Consider the following 22,224-nt stretch of genomic DNA (forward strand, 5'->3'; position numbering starts at 1 on the left):
AGTACACAACAGTATTAGATTATTTTAGCTTACCTGACAAACATCAGAATTCACTTAGAACTCAAAAAAAAATCAAGATTTTTATGAAATCATTTTGTTCCTCAAATAGTCATTTACTAGCACTTGACTAAACTGTTACTGTTGTTGTTTTAAACTACTTATGCTTTCACTGGTGTATGGAACTCCAGGGGAAGAAATTCACCATTGATACCATTGCGCAAGTTATAATTATATCTAATTAATTACCACAGGAGAAGAAAGCTAAAAAGTCTTCAAGTAAGTGTGGTAAATAAGCTCTACAAAATTAGTTTATAATATGAAGCATCAAAAAACTGGAAGTGGTGCCAGTTTTAATGTCTTATCTACATGAAGTCAATTAATTAAATATTCTGGCTAAGTTTGCAGTAGAAGCAGCAGAAAAATTACATTTCAATTTGTGGGAAAATCCAAATGCTAAAAATGTTTTCTTTGTTTTAGTAGCTTTGACTCTCAGTTATCTGTGGAAACCAAGGTGCTTAAACTTAACTATTTGCTATTTAAACTCACTGAATTAAAATAATTATTTAAACAATCATCAGTTTCTGTCCATAAAGCACTGTTTCCATTACATTTAAGATTTTCAAAATTATATCTTATTTGATCCTCAAAACAACCCTGAGAAGCAGGTGCTAATATTATCATTCCCATTTTACAGAGAAGGAAAATAGGACTAAGAAAGTTTAAATGACTTGCCCAAAGTCACAAACCTAATAAGGGTCAGAGGCAGGACTTAAATTCAGCACTGAATCCTACTTCATCTTTCTGTCCACTTTATTACCTAATTGCTGCAAGCTTACAAATCAATGAAGATTCTGTTTGTAAGAGATTATAGAAAACTGAACACATAAAAATTAGTGTATATAAAAAAAGATTTAAGGAAAAAATTCAAAAGTGGAAAGATTCTTAAATTTTTTTCAGTTAATAAAACTTCATTTTAAAGTCTATTACCAATGATAATATCAACAATAACAAAAATCACATTCTAATGATTTATTCCTAATTCTGAATAAAATCATTTGGGTGACAACATAAAAAAGGAGATTTGGCACTACAGGAAGACAAACTAATTGTAGGTCAATAAGTGTTTATTATGTGCACACCGGATATACAGTGTGGCATAAGATAAATTTCTACAAGTGATTTAAGAAATGCTTTACTTTTAAAATGGTCTTTTATTTAGAAAGTACTACAGAATACTTATTCCTATTATTAGAGAGTCTATAAGCATTTGTTTTATATTTAGAATTCTCTTTTGAAATTTCAGTAACCTTGGAGCTCAAGTAAATTATTAACCCACACAAATTTCTATACACAATAAATAACACACACACACACAAACACACACTCATACAAAGCCTCAGTAGGATTCAATTAGCAATAATCTCACCTATGGATTAGAAGACAATAAGAATATAAATTCTGAAAATTAAAATTCTAAGTATATGCTGGGAAAATCAAGACTTTTGTCTCATATTTGTTAGTCCTTTATTTCTTTTACCTCCACTACAAAGCCTTGTCTAAAAATGCAGTATAATGCAAGGAACACTGAACTTGGAGGAGTTAGGAGACCTGTGTTTGGGATTCAGCTCAAACAATAACTTTCTATAACTCTGTCTCTTAATTTTTCTGAACTAGTTTACTCATTTATAAAATAGTGATAATTATATCACACATTACTTATGGTCACAGAGTAGCTGTGAGGAGTCTTTGTCCCCTTTAAAATGCCAAACAATTGTGAATTATGATTATTATTACTATGAGTATGATGCTGAGACTAACAGGTTCTCCAAAAAGTTGACTGATTTGAAAAGGTATTAAAATGAAACTATTCTTTCTAAATGTACTCATTAAACTAAGCAACAGCAAGATAAAGACAATTTCTCAGAGCAGAAAAATTTCTGGATACTTAAAGCCTTGCAAAAAATTATTAAATTAAAATGATACATTTCCTTTTAGTTGTGACAAGTGAAAGCAAGGATCCTACACACAAGATGGATAATACTTTTAATATTCTCATTTCAAAAGTATTAGATACATTACTTAAACACTTCTCTATCTAAATTTCAATTACTTACATTTATTTAAGTATTGAAAACAAACTTTTTTTGTGATTATTACAGATATGAAAATATCAGTACATGGGCTTGTCAAATTACCTACAGCAAAAACAAAGTTCTTCCTTCATGTAACCCAGTTTATAGTTCTGGATAACCTTCACTGAATAATTTTAATCTATATTTTTAAAGTACTTAGTGTCACGTTCTACTTAGCAGGATCATTTAATAGCTGAACACTACTCAAAGGTACTCTTCCCTTGCACAGCTGTACAACTTAAATTTAAAACCCTACTGGGTATGACACTGTCCAGTCACATGTGGATTATTTTTATCATTCAATCTAAAATATAACTAATTATTAGAAAATATGATAAAGCAATAAATAAAACTTGACTTTAAAAAATCTTAGGCTTACATGCATATAAAAAGTTATGCATACAATTTTATATGTGTGTGTATGTATTTATACAACTACATATAAATGACTTTCCCAAAAATTAGCCCCATCACAACTGTTACCAGTATTCCAAAATCTGTCATTATGTTCCTAGGGAAAATATATTATTAGCATTTTGAGGTGTTGGGTATTAATTTACTTGTCTTCTGAGAAATAATCATAAAAAATACTGAACACTATGATGCTACAAAACAATGAGAATTGTCCTGCACAACACAGAGGTAGGATTATTCTTACATTTCTCAACAGAACACATACATTAAGTTTCACAACAATCTATAAATGGCACTTTAGTGTATCTTAAAAAACAACCAACTTGCAATCTCTATTCCCATAAAGAACATGACCCAATTTCTTTTCAACTTACCAAAATCACATAGCTTCAGGATGTCACTATGGCTGATTAAGAGATTTTCTGGTTTTATATCTGGAATATCAAATTGTTTTAAAAATGTAAACTACTTTCATTTTTAATCACATAAATGTTTATTCATTTTAAATACTGAATTAAAAAGATAAATACAGGAACAAGTTTCATACAAAACATGCTAAACTTTCACTTAATTATTGTTTAAGAAATATGGAATCTACAAGTTCAGAATACTTTTGCTGGATACTACCCTGCTCCTCCTTCCTTTTAATCTTAAATATTAAATAAATCCTAAAGCAAAAACATGGTAAAAATCTAATGGAAAACATCAAGTGCTTAGAGAAAAATAAATTTTTAAAAATTAATGTACATGTTTCTTTAAATTACTACCTATTTCTAAAGATAGAAGAAAGAAAAAAAACTCAATGAAGTGTAAAAAAACCCAGGGAAAAGCTATAGCAAAACTTTCATTAAATAGAAATGAACAAGTAAGTTTGTAATAGTTGTTGAAGCTATAATTTATGTATTTAACAAGTAGGCATGATTCTTGATTATACAATACAATGCTTTAAGTCATACTAAATGAATGAAGAAAGCATCTTTGAATTTTAAAGTAAATGTTAAAGAATACAAAATAGGAGGATAGAGAAAGAGGCCATTAAAATTGTTTAAATATTCCCCTTTGAGAGGCATACTGCTTTTAATGTTTTTTAATAAAACTACAAACTACATAATTAAAATAATATACAACATCTTAGTTAAAGCACATTCTAGAATTGTGAAAACGTTCATGCAATACAATGTCCTAAGGATTGCGACTGCTGGTTTCCATTCACATATGCCATGTTAACTGACCTATCAGCTTCCATATCTTCCACATTCTGAATAATGAGATTAAATCAGGGGATTTGTCAGTATTCTCAAGACCAATGCAAAAGAACATGATGCTATTAGCAATTAATCATTACAATAGTCACTAAAAGTTCAGATGATCATGTCAATTTTTCACAGAAGAAATATGAACAAGAAGACAGAAGAAGGTATTTCACAATGACCATGGATAATATTCTTTATGTCCTCTATATTTTTAATTATTTCCTTGGTTTTACTTTTTAATTCCTAATAAATATTAATAGCTATCATTTATATAGTGCTTTAAGGTTTTCAAAGTACTTTAAACATATTATCTCATTTGATCCAGTGCTTAGAATAGGGCCTTCCACAAAGGAGGCCCTTAATAAATGCTTTCTGACTTGACTGAATTTGATCATAATAAAATCCTACTATATTGGAAGAGTTCAAATAAAAAGTACTTTCAAGATTTTAAGAATGAGAGGAAATTTAAAAAAATTTTGTATGCTTGACTAAATAGCAATCTTGATTTACTGTTGCTTCAAACAACATCAAGTTCTACTGCTGGGGAGCAAGTCAGAGAATAGAAGGAGATTGAAAGAAAGAACAACAGAACAAGTAATTTCCTTTCATTCTTTGAAAGCATGCCTTACGATAGTAAAGGACAAGAAAAATACCATGTGTGAAGGGTCACTGCTCTTTTCTTTGACACTAATGGTCTATGAGCAAACTGATCCATCTTTTATTTTAAATGGCCTCAGTGTAATTATCCAATGTCAGATTCTGAAACTTAAATGCAAGGTTGAGAGTAGGAGAAAGAGATATCAAGTTAGAGGATGTCAGTTCAGAAAGAGGAATGCTATTAGAGAAGATATAATAATTTTTCTGGGCCTCAATTTGTTCATCTGAAAAAATACAATAATACGTATCTCACAGGTTCACTGTATGACCCAAAAGACATTTGAATGCTCTGAAAAACTTCATGATATAAATGTCAGTTATTTTTTGTGTTTTTCTCTTATCCTTTAGTATGAAATAATACAGGAAAACATTCAGCACCAAGAGTAACAACCAATTCAAAAATAATCTTTTCTATGTTTCTATAGTATAATTCAATTCAATTTTTTTCAGTTACCAAACATTTTATTCAACCTCCCCTTTCCCCCTTAGGAAAAAAATTTAAAAGATCTTGAAACATATATGCACAGTCAAGTAAAAATAATTCCTACATTCACCACACAAAATTGTTTGTCTCGATTTACTTTCATTACCAGTATATTGTTAGATCTAAGCCAGTTCTGAAAACTGGACAGATCATTAACAAAAAGGACCTTCAGAATCTGAATATGAGCTGTACCTGACCCTTGTGCTATTCTCCTTGGAATCTCCTCTTTACTCCCTTATCCAGGGCTAGCTTTAAAAATCTTTGTATGTGGCATCCTCCCTGCCCCTTTCAGGCAGCAAAGCTTCTATGTCACACCTCTAATCATTTTCTGTACAAACATGAATTTAGCCACGATGAAAATGCTTATGCACCACAAATACATGCTTTTAAGACAAAAGAAATTCAAACATTACATTCTTATCATATTTTTGGAATTTTTGTCTTCAACTATTTACAGAGATATATTAAATTAAGAAAATTACACACTCACCTCGATGAACAATATCGTTCTTATGGCACCAGTGAATTGCCTTGATTAGCTGGTAGATATAGCTTTTTACTTTTTCAGGTGGAACTCCATTTGGCATTTCTTCCAGCAATTCAAGCATATTCTAAACATTAAGTAGATAGACAATATTAGCTGGTTTCAGAAGTTTTGTATGAATGTTTTAGTGGATGTTAATTCTATTTACTTCATGGTATTTTTCATTTTAAAAAATGCTTTAAAAGATGACAATTCATATTATGTCAAGAATTTGTATAAAACTATATGACTTTATTTTAAATGACAGTTTGATTTTCATTAATCTTGAATGTTAGTTTAAGTATTAAGCTTGTATCCATGTACATTTTTCCTTCTATAGCAATGAAAATTTTTATATTAAAGATATTATTTGAGTTTTACAATTTCCCCCAACTTACTCCCCCCCCCCCAACCCCACGGAAAGCAATCTGTCAAGTCTTTACTTTGTTCCCATCTTGTACATTGATTCAAATTGAGTGTGATGAGAGAGAAATCATATCCTTAAGGAAGAGACAAAAAGTCTAAGAGATAACAAAATCAGACAATAAGATATCTGTTTTTTTTTCCTAAATTAAAGGGAATAGTCCTTGAACTTTGTTTAAACTCCACAGCTCTTTATCTGGACACAGATGGCACTCTCCTTTGCAGGCAGCCCCAAATTGTTCCCGATTGTTACACTGATGGAATGAGCAAGTCCTTCAAGATCGAACATCACTCCCATGTTGCTGTTAGGGTGTACAGTGTTTTTCTGGTTCTGCTCATCTCACTCAGCATCAGTTCATGCAAATCCCTCCAAGCTTCCCTGAAATCCCATCCCTCCTGGTTTCTAATAGAACAATAGTGTTCCATGACATACATATACCACAGTTTGCTAAGCCATTCCCCAACTGAAAGACATTTACTTGATTTGCAATTCTTTGCCACCACAAACAGGGCTGCTATAAATATTTTTGTACAAGTGTTGTTTTTACCCTTTTTCATCATCTCTTCAGGGTATAGACCCAGTAGTGGTATTGCTAGCTCAAAGGGTATGCTCATTTTTGTTGCCCTTTGGGCGGAGTTCCAAATAGGTCTCCAGAAAGGATGGTTGAGTTCACAGCTCTACCAACAGTATAATAGTGTACTAGATTTCCCACAGCCCTTCCAACAATGATCATTATCCTTTCTGTTCATATTGGCCAATCTGAGAGGTGTGAGGTGGTACCTGAGAGAAGCTTTAATTTGCATTTCTCTAATAATTAATGATTTAGAGCAATTTTTCATATGACTATGGATTGCTTTGATCTCCTCATCTGTAAATTGCCTTTGCATATCCTTTGCCCATTTGTCAATTGGGGAATGGCTTTTTGTTTTAAAAATATGACTCAGTTATATGACTCTGTTTATGTTAGAAATTAGTCCTTTGTCAGAATCATTAGTTATAAAGATTGTTTCCAAATTTAATACATTTCTTTTGATCTTGGTTACAGTGGTTTTATCTGTGCAAAAGCTTTTTAATTTAACATAATCGAAATCATCTAGTTGGTTTTTGGTGATGTTCTCCAACTCTTCCTTAGTCATAAACTGCTCCCCTTTCCATAGATCTGACAAGTAAACTAGTCCTTGATCTTCTAATTTGCTTATAGTATTTTTTTTATGTCTAAATCCTACAACCATTTGGATCTTAAGGTGTTAGGTGTTGGTCTAATCTAAGTTTCTTCCATACTAACTTCCAATTTTCCCAGCAGTTTTTTTCAAAGAGAGTTTTTATCCCAATAGCTGGACTCTTTGGGTTTATCAAACAGCAGATTACTATAATCGTCTCCTGCTTTTGCATGTAGTCTATTCCACTGGTCCACCACTCTATTTCTTAGCCAATACCAAACAGTTTTGATGACTGATGCTTTATAATATTATTTTAGATTGGGCAGAGCTAAGCCCCCTTCTTTTGCACTTTTTTTCATTAAGCTTCTGGAAATTCTTGATTTTTTATTTCTCCATATGAATTTACTTACAATTTTATCTAACTCATTAAAGTAATTTTTTGGAATTTTGACTGGTAGGGCACTAAACAGTTTAGTTTTGGTAGAATTGTCATTTTTATTATATTAGCTCTACCTATCCATGATCAGTTGATATTTGCCCAGTTATTTAAATCTGATTTAATTTGTGTGAGAAGTGTTTTATAATTGTTTTCAAAAAGTTTCTGAGTCTGTCTTGGCAAACAGACTCCCAGGTATTTTATACTGTCTGAGGTTACATTGAATGGGATTTCTCTTTTCTAGCTCTTCCTGCTGTATCTTGCTAGACATATATAGAAAAGTTGAGGATTTATGAGGGTTTATTTTATAACCTGCAACTTTGCTAAAATTGCTAATTGTTTCCAGTAGTTTTTTGGATGATTTCTTGGGATTCTCTAGGTAGACCATCATGTCATCTGCAACGAGTGACAGTTTTATCTCTTCCTTCCCAATTCTAATTCCTTCAATCAATGAAAATATTTTTGCCAAAAACCATAAAGAAAATAATATTTTCACAGGGAAAAGGGATATAAAGATAAAATGTTTTAACACATCAGGAAATAATATATTGACCATTTGTCATTTCAAAACAATTCCTTATGAATCCTTCTGAGGATTTTAGAATAAAGTCACAAAAATCTTTGAACTAGATTAATCTAAAAAAAAATCTTTTAAAAATCCAAAAGACCCCAAAGTCCCCCAAATTAAAAATGAATATGTATATTTTTAAAAATAAGATAAGTTAAAGAAAAATTAACAAAGATCAAGTCACCTGAGAGAAATTACATATACCAGAAAGAGAACATTGTCTTTCTAAGTGCTGAATTTACAATATCAAACAATTGGGGAAACAGAGACCCCCTAAAGAAGCAATAATAATGCCAAAATTTAAGTCTGCTAAGGAAAGGGAATATTTAACTTTTGATTCAGAGTAAGCTTATAATACGAAAGCATTTAATGCCCATGTGTTGAACTGTTTAAAGTGATTTATGTTATTAGCTTCTGCTTAGAATTGAAATCAAATTGAAATTATAACACTTTATTCCTCCTCTTATACAATGCTCTTTCTACCCAACATACCTTCTTCATCTCCTTCCTATTTATCTTCAAGGTCTAGTTCTGGTTCTACCTTTCTTTGTTCTAGGCTTTGCTTGGCTAGCTTAGCTTATACTCTCTTTTATCCCTCTCTTTTTTTGGAGAATTATTTTGTCCCAGGCTCTGGTTTTATCATTTTATTATCTACTACTCTGAAAATTAATTGGTTTGTTTAAATTTTCATGTTTGAAACAAAAAGGTAAGCAAAGAGAAGATTACACATATATAATGGTTGTTTTTTTAAATAATCTTAAATTTATTCCCAGATCTAATCATTAGTATCATCAAGAACAATTAAATCATTGAGAGTTTATACTTTAGATCACATCACCATAATTATAAAATAAAAGGAATATCTGATACTTCAATAATTTAACAATTTAATAATTTAATGAATAATAAACAATGGTAACTTTTAAAATCAGGTACCTACATAAATTACTCACACATTCTTTTGTCTTTAACAAATCAAGAATGTCTTTTTTATTATATCTTAAAATAACTGGTTTGGTTCACTCAACAAACACACCTGTCTCTTGAAGAAAGGAGACACTATGTTAACAAATAAGACTTCCTGCTTTTTTTTTAATATAAGATGGAGAAAAAAATTATCAAAACAGTAGTTATTCTAGTAAATCGTCTTCACATATTAGTTTTTTTGAAGTTTTCTAAAAACATTTAAGTGGTTTTTAACCTTCTTTTAAAAAGAATGCTTTATAGAACCCTCTAGGAAGTACTGAATGTCTGTAACTAAATTTTTTAAAATTGTTGATAAGTTAGTCCTAACAAGACAAACTAAATTAACCTTTTCTAAAAACTCCAGTACTTGTTTCAGCACTAAGTTGAGACTAGCCAGGATAACTCTAGGGACAAGATCAGGAATAAAACAGTTAGCAAAAGCAAACTTAAAAATAAATAAAATCCCTATGCTCTCCCCTCTTGCTTTCTCAGTTTACATCATGGATCAGTGTAATAGCCATTTCTTTATCTTCAGGCTCAATGTAGTCTATTCTATTTTACTTATAAGAAACACCTAATTTCCTGGGATATATTTCATTCTTGATTTGTAACCATAAGTATAAATTTCAATTTTTTCATTTGACTCAATTACTTTCCTACAAAGTAGTCAGGATATGAAACTTTTAAGTTAGGTACTGTTCGAAAATTTCTCCTCAATGTTTTCCTTTCAGCTTTCATGTTCTGTGGAGTGCTAGTCCTAAAACAAAGTGAAAGCTTAACTGTCCCTATGCTATATGCTACTTTTTAATGTGATATAGAATTATTTCTTTGGAAACTAAACTTACCTTACATGAAAAGGAAATTATGCCAAAAAAAATAAGACCTAGTTTTACATATGAAAGATCAATATAAGCAATTAGCTTTCCAGACTTTTTGTTCTTTTGTTTATATTTAACATCTTTATTTTCCTACAAGTGATTGGTAGTTAATTAAAATCTTTAAAAATTTTCAAGTACAATAGTGTTCTGGCATCAAGGCAGAAAATCAGGGAAGTCAATTTGTAACTTCTGTAAGCAAAGACCCCTTTCAGGATGCAGTGAGTAGCCCCATATGGATGGAAGAGATGACTTAGGCTGATAAGTGAAATGGCAATTTGTGGATTAGGATAAACAAGATATATGTGGGCCAAGTTGGAAGAACTTGAATTGTAAGCTACAGAATTTGGACTTAACCTTATAAGTGACTGAGAGCCATGGAAGGTTTTAGAAAGGGAAATTGATGTGATAAGTAAAGTATTTTAGGAAGATTTATCAGGTATTAACAGATAGCACAGAATGTCCTAGAAGGAGGTTGGATAATTTCAGTACAACTCAATTATCATTTATTAGGCACTAGGTCTGTGCCAAGCACTGGTGATACAAAGAAAAAAATAAAATATTTCTGCCCTCACAGAGTTGAAATTTTAAGCCAAAATTAGGAGAAAGACATTCTAAACAAAGATTTTCCTGGGGATTCAGGAGGAACTACGGATCAGGAAAAGATTCCTATAAGAGGTGATACATGAACAAAGTTTTGAAGGAAGTTGGGAATTCTAGAAGTGGGAAATGAGGTAGAAATATATTTCAGGCATGGGGCCTCCTCCTGGGTCGAAGTAAGGAAACAAGAGACAGAATGCTTTGGATGGGGGATAGTGAGCAGTTATTTAATGAATATCTGTCAAATTTACATTTATTAAAATATTAAAATAAAAATATTTGTAGATAGGAAACAAATCTATTTGGTTACAATCACTTAACTTAACAAGGCTTAAGAGCCTACTATGTACATGACAGGCAGCTACATGGTATAGTGAATAGAGTGCCAGACCTAGAGTCAGGAAAACCTACATTCATATCCATTCTCAGATATTTACTAGTTGAGTGGCCCTGAGCGAGTCACTTTAGCCTGTTTGTCTAAGGAAATGAAAACCTTTCCAGGATCTTTGCCAAGAAAATCCCAAACAGAAGTATGAAGAGTTGTACATAACTAAAATGACAGAACAACAACAATATATATAAAAAACACTAGATAAAACTTATGCTTTAAGAATATAAATTTGGTGACTGAGCTGAGGATGAATCAGAAAATGGAGACTGGAGCAGAAAAACCTATTGAGATACACTGCAATAACCAAAACAAGCTGTGATGAATTCTTAAAACTGGGAGAGCAGTTGTGTGAATACAGGGAAGGGGACATTGGTAAGATAGACTCAATAAGATGTAGACAACTGGCTTTGATATTTAAGGTTATTGGAAGGCAAAAGTTCAAGATGACTGAGATTTATAATGAGAGTAACTAAGAGAACAGTGGGGCATAAATAGAGATTGGTCAGCTAAGGAAGTTATTTGGGTTTGAGGGGAAAGAGTCTGATTTTGGCTATGATGAGCTTCGGATAGCTAAGAAACATCCAACTGGTGATATATCCAAAGTCATTTTAACCTCTAAATATGCTATGATACAGACTCAAGTCAGGGAAACTAGGAAGCTGGCTAATGCAATATATGAAAAGGTGAGGGTGATAGACATGAGAAAGTCGGAGGGGGAATTATCAAAAACCGTTTTGAGACTTGAAAGGGGGAAGAAAAAGCAGAGTAGATGGATAGGTGTATACCAGATTCAGGACTAAAATAATGTATTAGTTATTCTGAAAATCAAGGGATCATTCTCTCATTCCTGCAAACAAACAGGCTCATCAAGTAAGAGAATTCAGTTTAGTTATAGAACCTAAAATACCACTGACTATACCTTAACAAAACTTCTTCCTCCTAGTATTTCAGTACATGTGAAATCAAGTCAAATCAACAAGTAAGTTACTACACTGAGGCAGGACCACATGCTAGAGATACAAAGAAAGGTAAAAACAAGTCCTTCTCAAGGAGCTCACAATCTTAATAGGGGAGAAACTATGCACACAACTATGTATAAACAAAAGAGATACAGGATAAATTAAAGAAAATCTCAGAGAAAAGATACTAAGATTAAGGGCAACAGGGAAAACTTTCTTGAAGAAGGGGGAGGTAAAGATGACAATGGAGAGTGTATCCAGATATAGGGGTCAGTTGAGGAAAAGCTCTGAAATAGATAGAAAGAATACTGTGTGCAAGGAAGAGAGAGGAGGCCAGGTTACTAGATCACAGAGTATATGGAAAGTGTCAGAAGGTGGAAAGGTAGGAAGGGTTTGCGATCTCATATTTGATTCCAAGCTTCAGATCAGAACTTCAAGATAGGGGAATTTTCTCACATACATAAATTCCTCTCTCTTCAGTGGTCTCTCTCTCCCTGTACATTTTGAAAGACTGTTATGTTGCTAAAAGTATAATGAATAAGAATTTTACCTTTTTCTTCATCTTGAAAATGATATAATGTTCATCTAAGCATGCTAACCTACAAGATTAGGGGGAAATTGTAAAATTAAAAATAAATAAAATCTTTCTTTTATGAAAAAAAAGAATGCTAACCTAAAGAATAATGAGAGAGGAGGAAAGAGAATACAAGAATGACTAGTGGGAGAAGAAGAGAAATTGTAGAAGAAATGCAATGGCTAAGAAAAAGTGACAGACAACATGGTAAGGACATAGTCAGTGGGCTCAAGGGAAGACTATACAAATCAGCTTCCACAATGCCAGATCTTCTCAAAGATTCCTCCACCCCTCAAAAAAGTAGGAAAGCTCCTATTTGAAACAATCCTGGACTAACAGAAGGGTAAGAAGTACATATTTATTTAAAAGTTTTATTTATAAGTGTTACAACTTGGGTATCAAACTCACAGGAAAGGTCACATGCACAACAATCACTCAGATCTACATAAACAAAAGATTCTGTCTGCTTTTAGTTTAAGAAAAGATACCTACAGACCTAGTCTTTACAAGGGGAACATTAGTGATAGTGAAATAGCATTTTACATTATAGGCACTAATCCTAAAATGCTTCTCTAGATGGTAGAGAAAGAGATAACTGATTCACTTTTGAAAAGTGAATTCTGAAATGTTCTGAAAGAAATAGTGCTTTCAAAACAGACCATAAAATCATAAATTAGGGGAGGGGTCTTGGTTCCCCTCCCCTAATTTATGATTTTATGGTATACAGTATATCAAATAGTATAGTATATCAATAGGTATATATAGTATATCAAAAGATAACAAAAATCACTACTCTATTAATTTTGCTAACCAATAGGCCAAACAAATCTTTTTTTTTTTTAGGTTTTTGCAAGGCAAATGGGATTAAGTGGCTTGCCCAAGGCCACACAGCTAGGTAATTATTAAGTGTCTGAGACCGGATCTGAACCCAGGTACTCCTGACTCCAAGGCTGGTGCTTTATCCACTACGCCACCTAGCCGCCCCCAAACAAATCTTTAACAAGTTAATGTTTAGTGCTAATGCTGCATTCCATCTCTTGAGGTGAGAGGATACAATCACAGAAGTTAGAAGACAGTATGAAAAGTCACCTATTACTCCTCAAAATCCAAGAGACAAAATTGAGATTATTAGAAATGAAGGGAAAGAACTTCCCTGGATCCAAGTCCCAGATTTGACCACTACTGGACTTCTTGGGGCATCCATTTCGTTCATTCTATAGGGGAGCAGAAAGAATATAACAAGTATTCATGGGAAGTTTTGGGGAAAGTGAGCACAAGTCCAATAAAAACTGTTGGGAAAATTGGAAGTTAGTATGGAAGAAAGTTGGATTAGATCAATACCTCATACCCTATACCAAGATAAGATAAAAATGGATGTGGAATTTAGACATAAAAAAACAATATTATAAGCAAACTATCTTTAAATCCCTGGAGATTCTCAACTTTTTCTTTCTCCATATGAATTTACTTACATAATAAGATAACATTTTTTTTTAAATTAAACATAATAGTCTTTGGTCTTTGTTCAAACTCCACAATTCATTCTCAGGATACTAACCTACAAGATTGGGAGAAGGATATATCTGTCAGATCTATGGAAAGGGAAGCAGTTTATGACCAAGGAAGAGATGGAAAACATCATTAAAAACAAACTAGATAATTTTGATTACATTAAATTAAAAAGGTTTTGCACAGACAAAATCACTGTAACCAGGATCAAAAGAGATGTAAAGTGGGAAACAATTTTTACAACTGTATTTCTGACAAAGGACTAATTTCTAAAATATACAGAAAATGAGTCAGATTTTCAAAAAAAAAAAAAAACCAAGCCATTCCCCAATTAACAAATGGTCAAAGGATATGCAAAGGCAATTTACAGATGAGGAAATCAAAGCGACCCATAGTCATATGAAAAATTGCTCTAAATCACTAATTATTAGAGAAATGCAAATTAAAACCATCTCTAAGGTACCACCTCACACCTCTCAGACTGGCCAATATGACCAGAAAGGACAATGATCAATGTTGGAAGGGATGTGGGAAATCTGGGACACTAATACATTTTTGGTGGAGCGGTGAACTCATCCAACCTTTCTGGACAGTAATTTGGAATTAAGCCCAAAAGGCAACAAAAAATGTGCATACCCTTTGATCCAGCAATACCACTACTGGGTCTATATATAAAGGGTAAAAACATCACCTGTACAAAAATATTCATAGAAGCTCTGTGATGGCAACGAACTGGATATTGAGTGAATTTCCATCAATTGAGGAATGGCTTAATAAACTGTGGTATATGTATGTCATGGAACAGTATTGCTCTATTAGAAACTAGAAGGGATGGAAATTCAGGAAAGCCTGGAAGGATTTGCATGAACTGATGCTGAGTGAGATGAGCAAAACCAGAATAGCACTGTATACACTAGCAGCAACATGGGAGTGATGATCAACCTTAATGGACTTGCTCATTCCATCTGTGCAACAATCAGGCACAATTTTGGGATTATCTGTGATGGAGAATGTCATCTATATACTGAGAAAGAATTGTGGAGTTTGAACAAAGACCAAAAAAATGTTATCTTATTATGTAAGTAAATTCATATGGAGAAATAAAAAGTCGAGAATCTCCAGGGATTTAAAGAAAAAAAGTGCAAAAGAAGGTGGTTCAGTCCTCCCAGATCTAAAATTATATTATAAAGCATCAGTCATCAAAACTGTCTGGTAGTGGCTAAGAAACAGAGTGGTGGATCAGTGGAATAGACTAGGTGCAATAGCAGGAAATGATGATAGCAACATGGGAGTGATGATCAACTTTGATGGACTTGTTCATTCCAACCTTGATGGACTTGCTCATTCCATCAGTGCAACAATTAGGGGCAAGTTTGGGCTATCTGTGATGAAGAAAACCATCTGTATCTGGAGAAGGAATTGTGGAGTTTGAACAAAGACCAAAGACTATTACCTTCAAATTAGGGGAAAAAAATACCTATTATCTTAATTATGTAATTTTGCAATCTCTCATTTTTCTTCCTTAAGGATATGATTTCTTTTTCATCACATTTAACTTAGATTCATGTATACCATGGAAACAATGTAAAGACTGACAGACTGTGGTGGGTGGAGGAAGGGAAGCAATAATGGGGGAAAAATTGTAAAACTTAAAATAAATAAAATCTTTCTTTAAAATTAAAAAGAAAAGAAAAAAAGAAATTCTCCCCAAAGGGAGAGAAATATCCTCCCTCACAAGGTAGTGGGTTCCCCATCTTAAAAAAAATCATCAAGATTACTATTTGATGCTTGTGTTATATCAGGCCATTTTGGTGCTTCATAAATGTTTCATGATTAAAAAAAAAGAAAATGTGCACAAGTCAAAGGTAGAGTCATTCAGGCTCAAGATTTCTGCTGTGATCGCAAAAAACAAAAATGAGACCACTTTTTAGAGGGCCTGTGATAAAGGTTTGAACTTGATACATTAGAGACCTAAGGGAATCCCAACTCTTTCTACAAGCCTTCTCTAACTCTATTAATCGAGATTAAGATTTCTCTGAATATCTTGAACATCCCTAAAAATTACTGTAAATGCCAACAAATATTGAGAAGTAATTAGCATAATGTAGTATAAAGAATACTACTAAGAGGCAGGAGATCTGGAGTCTGGATTCAAGTTTTCCTTTTCCTTCTTACTATATTTGTGAATTTAGGAAGGTGATTTGAATACTGTTTTCACTGACTCACCTGTAAAATTGGAAAATACATTACCTAACTGAAAAAATTTAAACTATGAAGGTCTCTTCTACTATCTAAAATTATGAGTCTGTCACTACACAGAATATGATATAATGTCAGATAAAAATAGATATTTAATAAATATCTACTAAATTTAACATTTAAAATTTTAAAATAAAAGAATTTGTAGGTAGGAAACAAATCCATCTGGTTAAATTATAAATTCTTAGAATTTATAACACTGCTTAATACTCATTAATTTAGAAAGCTTTAAATACAGGATTATGATAAGGGTAAGTTTTTAAGGTATATCCTTTTATATTCATAGGCTGCTGTAGATTTATTTCAAAATAAATATGGCAATACATTTGCCAGATGCTAAGGGGTTAGAAATATACATTAGTAATACCACGCAAATTCTAAAAACATCACATGAAATTTCCTTAAAATACCAATTTCATAAAATATTTATGTATATCTCATTAATTTTAACAGCATTTTTGTCAGTATTATGGATAATAATGTCTTCATTTTAAAATGCTTAAGCCATGTGGATATATCATACAACAATTGAAAGTCACAGCAGACAACAACAGCTTCATCAATTATAAATAAAAGATCCTGGCTCCAAAGTGTTACTTACTTTTTCCACATATTCAAACACTAAGTATAATTTCCCTCTTCTTCGGAAAGCTTCCTTTAGCTCAACTATATTTTCCTGTTTTAGAGTTCGAAGCATTTTAAGTTCTCGTAAAGTTGTTTCCTTGACTTCTTCATTTTCTAAAATACAAACAATGTTAACAAGAGAAAAATTAAAATTTTCATATCTAAGCAAAACATTTTTAGGATTTGAAAAGGACTATAATTTGCTTTCTTATGCTTATTCTTAAATTATGAAATAAAACATAATAATAACTGACATATGTAGCAGCTAAGAAAAATAAATACTTTCACATAAATATATCCCATAGTTAAAACTATGGCTTACATTGATGAAAAGCCCAGAAACAGACTATTAAATGGCTTAAAGTTGTGGTATGATGGATAAAGTGTTATACTTGAAATCAAGAAGAGATGAGTTCAAATTTCCCCTCAGACACACATATTTGTATAGCCCTGGGGAAATGAGAAGCAATATGGCACAATGGGAGGAGGGAGGAAGGAATAAGCATTTATTAAGTTCCTATTATGATTGGGTACTGTGTTGAGCAATTTATAAATATTTCATTTAATCCTCACAACAACCCTGGTTGGAAGATAATATCTTCCAGGGCACCATACTTGGCATATGGAAGACTTGGATTTAAATTATACCATAATCACTTAAAAGCTGTGTGACCCTGGACAATTCATTTAAATTTTCTATACCTTGGTTTCCTTCTCTGTAAAGTGAAGGGGTTGAACTTCATGTCTGTAGTTCCTTCTAAATTTAAATATAGGATCCTATGATACATCATTTGCCTTTTCTCAAGTTCAGTTTCCTTATCTATAAAATGGAGATAATAACATATGTAGTACTTACTTCACAATGCTTTTATATAGAATGAAGTGACACAAGGAGTATAGATAGAATGGTCTGTAAATATTACAATGCTATATTTATGTCAGTATTATTATGACTTATTTCATAGTTTAAAAATAATCAGAAGAAAGCAAATTCCAGTTTTTTCAAATCCTAGGATTGCAGTGTTAAGAGCTGGGAACGTCTTTAGATATTCTTGACAAATGAACAAACTAGGCCTTTGAGAAGTTAGATGATTTCGCAGTGTTTATAGTGCTAGAGATGTCAGAGGTGGGATAAGGACCCCTAAATCCAGGTTCAGCACTCCAGACACTCTAACAAAAAGTCTTCCCTCAAGGAAAAGGATGTGTCTTAATTTTAGTAATAATTACAGACTTCTAGTTGTATTTTTTAAAATGCAAATGTCAACACAATGTAGAAGAAATATGCATACATATGTATATATATATATATATATATATATGTATATATAAAAGAAATATACATATAAAGCAGACACCAAATCACAGAATTTTGGAGTTAGAAAGACCTCAGAGATCACCTAATCTAATGAGTACCTCAACAGGAATCCATTTAATTAAAGCCCCTGTTACTTGAAGACTTCATTACTTTCTGAGGTTGTCAATGTTATATAGGAATAGTACCATTTTTGGAAAGGAATTTTCTGCCCTTCTTTAAATGGAAACCTTCAGCAGATTACAGTTACTGCTCCTTGAATATTACACATGTTTTGACTTCTGAATAAATTTTGAAGATAATCTTACTAAATGGTGAATTAGTGTATGTGTATGTGGCTAGAATTAAAAGGTCAATGGAAAGACTAGTCTGAATCCTTGTTATATTAAGCAATTTAAGATTTATTTTGTGACTAGTAACCACAATCATTGGCTATTGGCTGCAACCACAAGAAGCTTTAGCAGTTTTGTTGTGCAAAGCTGCCCATGACAATGACTGGTTGTCTATAACAGTTTCAGAGTTAACCAGTTATATCTGTGTTTCAATATAACTTCAAGAGTTCTGCCCTTGTTCCTTTTGTATGTTTATACCACTCAAATTCACTAAACAACACCAACCTGAGGCTCCTCTGTGCATATCTATCCTTGGTAGAGTAATAAAATGCCAATCTATGACAAAGTAACTTTATCTTTTTTCTCAGCACCACTGACAGCAATTAACCAAGAGGGAAGAAAACAGGGACAAGAGAACAAGGTTAAGTAACTAAAAATAATCTCTGGACCACCAATCAACCATACCAAAGATCTATCTAGAGATAAAGTGACTAACAGATATCAACACATATCCAGGAGCATTTCAATAAGCAAGACCTTGACACATAATTTAACTCAACCAACATTTTTCAGTACCTAAGCTATGAAAGGCACTGTGCTATGCAGTAGCTAAAAACACTTCAAGCTCACATGATCTATTTATGGAAATGTATAGAAGTCACTTCAATGTGTCATTCAGGATAAAAGAAGTGACAATCAAGGTAAATAAAAACTACAGATACACTTAAATATCATTTTTCAGCTATTGTGGGTTCAACTTCTTCCCCTAAGGGGCTTTGAAAAAGCAGCTAATAGGCATCAAAACTGAATGAATAATGCCTATTCTGTATCATTCCTAGCTGTCCTCTTAAAAAATGTGGTAATAGAGGCAGCAAGGTGGCACAGAGGATAGAGCACCGGCCCTGGAGTCAGGAGTACCTGAGTTCAAATACAGCCTCAGACACTTAATAATTACCTAGCTGTGTGGCCTTAGGCAAGCCACTTAACCCTATTTGCCTTGCCAAAAAAAGAAACCTAAAAAAAAATGTGCTAATAATGAATGGAAGGGCCAAAAAACTGATACCATGTGGAAGTAAAGAAGAAACTAAAGACATGGTTCATCTAACCACCCATTCCTAAGATACACAAGAGCAGTATATAAATGATTACTGAGGATTCACAAGTGAATTCTATCAAATATTTAAGGAACAATTGGTTCCAATTATAGATAAACTCTTTGGAAAAATAGATGAAGATGGAACTCTGACTCTTTCTAAGACACCAATATAGTGCTGATACCTAAATCAGGAAGAGTTAAAACAGAGAAAGAAAATTATAGACCTATCTCCCTGATGACTACAGGTGAAAGAAATCTTAAATAAAATCTTAGGAAAACGATTACAACAAGTTATCACTAGGATCATGACCAAGTAGGATTTATTCCAGGGATGTAGGTGAGGGGGATAAAGTCTGAAATTTCTTCAGTAGAATATTATAGATTGGAGAATAGTTAACTATATGTCCCTCCTCCCTTGACAAAGCAACTTCTGGGATATTGGTGAAGAGTCAACTGACCTCACCTTATCTGTTGATGTCTGGAGAATCATTCAATTCCTAGGGCTAAAGAAATAATCTGGTTTTGGTTTGAATTTTATGCTCTTTTCCCTAGGGTAGTTTTCATGTTTAGATTGTAAGACCACATTCCTCATTAGCAAGGGTGGGTCAGTGGGGGGGGGGGGGGCGTGGGATCAAGTTAGGATAAATGTGATTCTTGGACCTTACACTTTTGCTTCAATCTCTCTAATTGATTGTGGCCTGTTCCTCGAGAAAGGAATAAAGCTTTCTCTTCACACCTTGAGAGATCTCTGAAATTTATTTAAATGGTATTTGTCCCACACAGTTTGAGGGCTCATCGCTGGGATAGCATGCCCATTGGGGACACTGGCTTCTCAGACTTTGTCAAAACAGTGCTGCTGCCACAAATTCTGGCAGTTTGTCATTTTCTGGGAAGCCTTGGTTTCCCCTCTGTGCAAATGACCCGAAGCAGAGAGACTCTGTAGGAAGAGAACAGCAAATCTGTGGCAGGAACCTGACATCAGTGAGGACAAAGAACAGTCTTTAAACTTCGTGCACAGAGACCCAAAAGACGGTAAGCCTAGACCTTGTAATCTGAGGGCACAAGATTCCTGGAGCATCCATTTGGGTAAGCTTAGACCTTGGAATCTGAAGGCACTAGATTCCTGGAGGGTCCATTTGGGTAAACTTAGACCTTGGAATCTGAGGGTACTAGATTCCTGGAAGATCCATTTGGGTGACTGAAGGTTGGGGGTGACCCCTTCCGGTTGGGCATAAGAGACTTGGATCTAAGGGCACTTGATCCTGAGAGGTCTCTGTCAATATCTGAAGTGGGAAGAACCCTGTCCTAAGCCTTCCCCCACAGTAAATCAGGTAAATAAGACCAAAATATAAAGGAAAAGTAAGAAGAAAATGATTAAGTATTGTTGTCTTGTCTGGGAAAATAAAGAGGAGAAGGAATGAATTTGTTCTGCCTTTGGGAAGGAGAGCCCTCTCTGCATTCCTGAGACATTAGAAATTTGCCATTGACCTGTGTTTTGAAATTGTCAGTTTGGAAAATTCTGTTGTATTTTGTATGATCTGTGTTTATGCCTTGTCTGTCTTTATGTGTTTAGAATGTCTATTTACTTGTGTGATTTGTTAAACAGGGAAAGGAGGAGTTAGCAAGTTCCCCTAAAGAGTTCCTTGGGTAGCCTCATTTTGTTTTGGATTTTTAGGCAGTATTTTATCTAACTCTCTGGTTCTTCCCTTGAGCCTGCTTTCTGCCTGTGTTACAATAGATAATGTGATCCCTCCTTCCTCACTCCTAGGTTATTGGGTTTTTTTTATTTTTGGGGTTTTTTGCAAGGCAAATGAGGTTAAGTGGCTTGCCCAAGGCCACACAGCTAGGTAATTATTAAGTGTCTGAGACTGGATTTGAACCCAGGTACTCCTGACTCCAGGGCCCGTACTTTATCCACTGCGCCACCTAGCCGCACCTCCTAGATTGTTTCTTGAGCACTTAAAAGAGGGATTTTATTTTGATTAAAAAGGAATGGATTATGGAGTCCAAACTACTCACCCTGTTATTCTATCATTATGAGAAGGGCCCCCCTTCCCTGTTTATGTTCCTTTATCTTCCCAGTTCTCCATGATTCTGTGATGCTATAATGTTCCCGCCCCCACTCTCTTTTAGAAAAAAGACTAAGAGAGAGAGTTACTTCAGGAAGAATTAGTAAAATAAATGTTCAAAGGGACTTTATTTTGAAATAAAAAGTAACAGGAAAGAAATAATGAATATTATCATAGAAAGAAATGCTATTTTAATTTGAAAAAAAGAGGTTGTTAGAAAACAAATTTCAGAAAGACTAGAGAGTCAGGTTAATCCTAAAGTATATAATGTGGTTACCAAGATATGCCAGTATAGGAGAAACTAAATAGTTCAATCTTTTCCCAGAATAATATGGTAACAAAGCTTCAGGAGTTTATCAGTTTAAATTCTGGTAATGTTGGTTATTACAGAAAATTATGGGACATGTAAGGATTTAAGAATAGAAGATCAACCATCATGCCCCCCCGCCCCAAAAGAATTGTCCCTCTATAAAAGTTATTCCGCTTATTCTATTTGAGGAAAGGGGGGGGACAGGGAATATTCTGATTAGGCTAAGGGATTTTTGGATGACTGTTTGCCTTCTCCAGGGTTTTAGCAGTTATAATCAAGAAATGCTAACTATTAAAA

The 22,224-nt window shown here is 33.3% G+C and overlaps 1 protein-coding gene across 4 annotated transcripts in view; it reads right to left on the reverse strand.

Annotated features, from left to right (window-relative positions):
* Positions 1 to 22,224, reverse strand: part of CDKL5 (cyclin dependent kinase like 5) — a 250,898-nt gene that overhangs the window by 78,382 nt on the left and 150,292 nt on the right. For all 4 annotated transcript variants that reach the window (XM_074192329.1, XM_074192328.1, XM_074192327.1 and 1 more), the window contains 3 exons: positions 16,786 to 16,922; positions 5,431 to 5,551; positions 2,921 to 2,980 (listed from right to left, as the gene is read on the reverse strand). In XM_074192329.1, the coding sequence (XP_074048430.1) occupies positions 2,921 to 2,980; positions 5,431 to 5,551; positions 16,786 to 16,922 (318 nt within the window). The remainder of the gene's footprint in view (positions 1 to 2,920; positions 2,981 to 5,430; positions 5,552 to 16,785; positions 16,923 to 22,224) is intronic.

This window comes from Macrotis lagotis, chromosome 6, assembly GCF_037893015.1.
Source record: "Macrotis lagotis isolate mMagLag1 chromosome 6, bilby.v1.9.chrom.fasta, whole genome shotgun sequence".
In the NCBI taxonomy this organism is placed as follows: Eukaryota; Metazoa; Chordata; class Mammalia; order Peramelemorphia; family Peramelidae; genus Macrotis; species Macrotis lagotis.